We start from the raw sequence: 6,369 nt of genomic DNA, 5'->3' as shown, positions 1-6,369 counted from the left end.
GAGAATTTTCTCTTATTTAAGACAAGAATGAATTCAAAGTAGGATATTAAATTTATTTCTAAAATACCGAAATTTAACGGGGAAAACAATTGGTACGGGATCGAGTATGATTTGAAGGAAAGGACGGCATATTCTAAAGGGAAAAAAGTAAAACCGCCAAAAAGTGACAATGATATGTAACAACCAAAAAAGACCCTTCATCTTCTCTTTTTACCTTCTTCATGTTACTAACCGAACTAGTAGCAAGGTAACAATTAAATTCTAATATTATGTATAGTGACGGGTTAATGTTCAAATGGTTGTTATCCTAAAAATACATGCATAGTGAAGAAAACAAATTGCATGTTGACATTTTCGTAACTATGCTACAACCCAAAATACATCGAACATAATTTATTACGCTATAGCTTTTACAAGTAACACAATTTTATTATGCCGTTTCATTTTATTGTAACTTGATTATAATTACTTTACAACATAAATCTTTAATATTAATCAAACCACAAAAAATGTTATTGCTTTTAATTCATCATTTGATATTAATCAACTATTTTATTTTAGAATTAATTAAACACACGGTCTTTGTGATTTGATCCAAGTCGCCCCTTTAAGTACCTAAAGCTGCATTTTTATGGTTTGTAGCTTCAAACTTTTAACAAGTGTGGTTTAAGACTAACTTTCGTTAAAAAGAAAAGTTATCAACAACAACAGTAGCAACAACCCAATGTGCGTACACAATAATCCTAGAAATAGCATAGCTATGGGTAGGGGTTGATGAGAGGGGATGTAGACAACCTTACCTATAACCCCAATGATAGAGAAATTGCTTCTAGAGAGATCCCTAACTAGCTCCAAAATCAAACAATCCTCTCGAAATTCACTTTAAAAATCATTTCATTTTACCTATGACATAAGGATCTAGTGGTAGGTGTTCATCCTTTCAAAATGAAAGTTGTGGGTTTAAATCTATACAAATACAAGATTATGGGGATTTTTTTGGAAATAAATTACTGTTAAGAAACAAAAAATTCATTGACAGTTTAACGGATTGACATGGATATTTCTGTTACGCATGAAATATGATTGTTCTTTGCAAGTTACCGAACCAATTACCTATTTACAACGATTGGCAATGACTTTGGCAATAACTTTGTAGACGCCCCACTAGATTGATAGGTATTAGGCAATTTAAAAAAGAAATCATGGTTCCAGGGCCCTTTATCTTTGGAGTCGAGGCAATATATGAAGGAAGTGCAACCTCTACTACTCTTACCCTCCAAAAATATAATGTTTAGCATGTTCCAAAATCTTGCTCGACTATATCCTAGAAACTTATATTGAACATAATGAAAACCATAAGATTTCCTTCTTATGATGTAAAAGGAGAAACTCCAGTACTTGGAAACCAATATGGCCTAATACTCACTTCTGATCCAAATGGTGGCATATGGAATGAGGACGGATAAATCATCCCTAAGAACATTCACATCCTATCCATCATTATTAGAATATGCGTAGTCAAAGCTAGGCACACACGAGCACTTGGCACCATGTGGTGCATAGTTAGCTTTTGGACATTTTGCAAAAAGTGGGCATAGTGGGAAAATGCCCCAAAAACGTCTCTTTCTACTACTCCTCTTTCTCACAAAACCTCAAAATCGAGCCAGCCTCACGTTATGTACAAAATGCTAACATCCAAAATGTCATCCAAAACGCCCGCCGGGGGGGAAGGGGGGGGGGGGGTTCCAGCGTTTTGGCCTCGAAACACCCCAAAATGCCTTCGACTACGGATGGTCTAAGTGAGTGGAGTTTCTTTCTTTCTTTTATTTTTTTTTAATGTAGGAAGTGGTTTATGGTGTTATCAGTAGAGAAAAGAGAAAATGTTATAATATTTTTGTATATTTGAAAATTTATTGTTCTACCCTATTAATTTTTAATATTTTTTTAAAGTGATTGAGAGAAAAAAAAATGTAATGACAGAGGTATAAAAGATATTATTTTATTGAAAAAAGAGAGAAAAGATAGTGATTTTTAATATAATTTTTAAGTTTGTGACATATATAATTGTGCGACGTCAGATCATTACATAGGGGTTTTTGTTTTTTTTAGGTGCAAACGTTAATTAGCCAAAGAACGGGCATGGGCATTAGATTGAGAGGTGTGTGTTTATTTATTTATTTTTTTAAGCAATTACAATCACACATTAAAAGATAGAAAAAATGAAAGATAGATTGGGAATTTGGGGTGGAATAACCACTCTCTCCACCCTTATGTGTGCCTTAATAGTACTGCCATCACTTGTGTCCTAGCAAATGGCGCTCAATCAACCCTCTTGTATGTTATCGATCTCTCTATATCCTTTTATCTTTCATTTGGTTTTCCTAAGTTTTGGGAAAATCATTGTAAGTTATAGGATCTCACTGATATGTTATAGAAACATAAATAATTGTTATTGTAAATATTTCATTTAATACCTTCTTTAATAAGAGAAAACAAAAACTCTCCCTTATCCACTCATGAGAAACAGGATGATATGTAGTACGATGATCACATAGCACGTTCTTTAAGTATAAGTGACCAACTAACATATCACAAAACCATATCACAAAACCGATACATTTGAAACAATGCAACAAGGGTAATGTATTTTTGTCTTCTTAATCTTTGATTTGGAATAAGTAAAAAAATACTTACAAACCTTCAATACTGTCCCAATTTTTTTCCAAATTAAATGTAACGGTTAAAAAGAGAATTCAGTAATATATAAAAAAATGAAATAATTAATGCTGTCTTAAACCATATATGTCGAATTTAAAATACCTAGAAGGTTGGGAGATTATGATTGTAAGTTTGTTGTGATGTGGAAAGCTCCACTTGATACCGTACACCGTCGGTCCGGCTATTTCATATCATTCATTTGTCTCAACACAAGTTGGCTTCATTTCCAAATATAGTTAAGACAAATATTATGAGATTATTTTTATATTAGGTTTAGTAACTGCTAGACTTTGTTAATAACAATAATAACCTATTAAGGAAGTGCAACCCATGATAGACATGTGGTTCAACTTGTGATATTTGATTATTCATTTGCTAATACATCAGGGGGCGTTTATTGTTTTGATTCAATCGGGCTTAACAAAATAATTACAGATCAAATCACTTAACAACCGTTTTTAAAAATGACAAATCAATGTATTCCGGTTAGTCCTGGCGATCTACTCGTTTAGCGGTTTAACATATTTGGTTTTGATGATTTGAATCTATTTTGTTATTTTATTTTTTTAAAACTGATAATTTTTATTAATAATGGTAAATAACAAATATGATTCATGATTATAATACAAATACTTAAACCGACATACCATGCAAACCGGTTTAATTTACACGATTGGTTATCAAATTTCAAGCTGGATTGAATAAACAATAAACCATCCAAACCGAACCGTTTGTATCTCAAACTTGTTGACTTTGTTCGGTTTAATTTGTCATAACTAATTTACACCATACACTCCTTTGTGCAAAATTCCCTAAAAAAACTGTTGGATATTTAAAAAAAACAAAACAAAACTATTTTTTATATAGACTATCCAACGATTTTTTATGTAGAAGTTCCTTTATCATTATTGGGCTATATTTTGTATGGTAATTAATCAAGTGCTTTCTTTTCCAAACAATATATACAAGTTGTTTTAATTTCAAACCAAATTTGAATATAACATTAGCAAGTAATGTCTTTCTCCATTATTTACACGCAAGTGGGCAACTATGCTCAATTTAGCGTTTGATTATATATTATAAAATCTCTACATTATTAATTATTTTTCTCTCATTCTTTTCCACATTAACCTCCGCATGATTAACTATAAACTAAATACTTAATTTTTGGTATTCAGATTAGAATATAATTAAATGCCTGTTATAGACTATACTAGGTTAGATACCGTGTTCTATACGGGTGGAAATTATAATAAAAATAAAAATTATTATATGTAATACATAAATTTAGTTATTTCATTCAAGAAGTTTTATTTATGACTTTTATTTTATATTCATTTAAATCAAATTATAACTTAAAGTATTAAAATTGAAATGCATGTACATAAAAGAACATTAAAAGATTTATCCATGATTTTCACCATTTAATAATTTTTTAAGATTTTAGCCATTATATTGATTTATATAGCCGAAATTTTGTTATTGATTTAAATGATTATAAAATAAAATTAATGAAAAATTTTATATTGAATTGTAAAAGGTTAAAGATTAGTCTTTCTAAATTTATATGAATAAGTTAATATAATTTTAGAATGGTGACTTTTTTTTTCTTAATCACTCAATCATTAATAATCAAAAACAACCAAATAAAAAATAATGGATAAAGGATTTTATGCATTTAATGAATTGTTATACATTTTAATAAATGTTAATTAAATGTTGATTATGTGGAAAATGTATTTAAGGGAATTGCATATGTGGAATTCAATGTGAACACACTATAATAGTGACATGTGAAATCATCTTGCATTAATAGTATAGTTAGATTAGATTCATGTCATACAACAACAAAACTTCAACTTTTACTATCTCTTAACCATTGCTTCATTAAAGGAGAGTAAAGTTGTGTCTCCTAACTAATTCTTAAATTTTATAGTCCCACTCCTTTTTTTTTCAATAGAAAAATATATACATATGCAGTACATATGCATATGCATATATACATTTAGACATAATACTGTAAGTCTAAATATTCACTAGAATTAACATATGTTTTAGTAAATATATATAAGAAATAGTAAAAGAAATAAGCCGGTGATCGGGTTCTTATTATAATGTTGTTTCCGACAGAAAAAATATCTATACATGTTTGTACATGTAAAATTAACCAAATAGTAAAAAGTGTTAGAAGGAGAAAAGTGTCAATTTGGACATTATTTGGTAACAAACACTGTGGAATGCGATGCTAATGTACCTTCAAAAATCCTGTTTCACACACGGAGAAAATCTTCAGTGATGCCATACATGCAATTTACCAAGGACCATTTCCCTTTTCTTATATACATATATAATTAATAATTACTAATATAATATATATATATATACACACACAAGCTTTATTTAAAAAAAATACATTTAGGAATTAGGATATAACATATTTTGATGTCCTTGTGGATTTTTGTTTGCCGATCACTTTCTATACAGCTTGTTTTGCCTTTTAAATCTTTCCAATTGTCCTTTTTCTAGCATTAAACAAATCCCTCAATTCACCAATATATTCTTTAAAAAAGAAAACCCTATAATACCCCACATATTCTTCCAATCTTTCTTCCCCTAAACAACTAACATCATCCCCACCTTCCTACCACTCCCTAAAAACACACAAAATGTGTACCATGGAAGACATGATGAGCAATAACATCAAACACACATGCTCCTCAACCACAAAGCCACTCACCATGCACAAAGACTCTCGCATCATCTCCAAGATCAAGCCCAAGATTCGCATAATTCACATCTTTGCACCCGAGATCATCAAAACCGATGTCGCCAATTTCCGGGAATTGGTTCAACGCCTCACCGGAAAACCGGCTGAAAAGAAGAAGGTGAAAACAAGAAAAGAATCCCACAAAAGATCGAATTTTTCGCCCGCTGGGTTGGAGGTGAGGGAGAAGATCAAAGGGGAGGAGGATATATGGGTGGGAGCGAATTCGGGTGGCGGGTTCTTGGGTGGGTTTGGTGATCTTGATGGGTTCATGCATGAGTTTAGTCAGCATAACCATGGGTTTGCAACGGTTATACCAAATCTTGATGCACCTACTTTGGTTAATTCTCATTTGGAGTATGGGTTTGGGGAAAGATCACTTAATTTTCCTACCTACAGCTAATTAATTAATTAATTTCTTTCCGAAATTCTTCTGGTTTAAATTAGGTTTATCAATTATATCTAGCAAGTCTTGGTTCATGGCTAATTAATTTGATTAATTATTTGTGTTTGGTGTTGCTTGTTGTTAGTTGACTGAATCTTTAGATGTACCCTTTGGATCAACTGATAGTTAACTGGTATTTTGAGCCAGCAATTTATCGGTTCGGTTCAGATCGAACAAGTTTTATTAATTCAAACTTATGTGTATAATTAAAGTCACTCTTTGTGAATTTCTGGATGGATGTATGCTAACCGAGTCAATCTTTAATTACAAAATCAAAATAGGATATTTTTCTTTTCATACTTATATGTTTGTAGGAGTTGTAGTGTTATGATCAAGCTCCAATATTTGTTACTTTCTCCAAATCACCATGGGCTAGGAGCTGTCAGTAGGGGTCATACTAATCTTCTTTGTATCGTTCCAATTTGATTGGACGTCTTTGAAG

General features: G+C 31.2%; 1 protein-coding gene across 1 annotated transcript; it reads left to right on the top strand.

Annotated features, from left to right (window-relative positions):
- The first annotated feature begins 5,215 nt into the window (after positions 1–5,215).
- On the top strand, positions 5,216–5,885 carry LOC143560910 (VQ motif-containing protein 25-like). Its single transcript, XM_077049105.1, has one exon. It carries the CDS (start codon positions 5,385–5,387, stop codon positions 5,883–5,885), a length of 501 nt encoding a protein of 166 aa, XP_076905220.1. The 5' UTR covers positions 5,216–5,384.
- The last annotated feature ends 484 nt before the right edge of the window (positions 5,886–6,369 follow it).

The sequence above is a fragment of the Bidens hawaiensis genome, unplaced genomic scaffold (genome assembly GCF_021521415.1).
Source record: "Bidens hawaiensis isolate Kalapana, Puna unplaced genomic scaffold, B.hawaiensis_p1.1 tig00020514_1, whole genome shotgun sequence".
Taxonomy (NCBI): Eukaryota; Viridiplantae; Streptophyta; class Magnoliopsida; order Asterales; family Asteraceae; genus Bidens; species Bidens hawaiensis.
This window is presented reverse-complemented; position numbering and strand designations above follow the sequence as displayed.

What these genes read in the sequence shown, in the direction of transcription:
- LOC143560910 (XM_077049105.1), top strand. Translation starts at nt 5,385, where the DNA reads ATGTGTACCATGGAAGACATGATGAGCAATAACATCAAACACACATGC.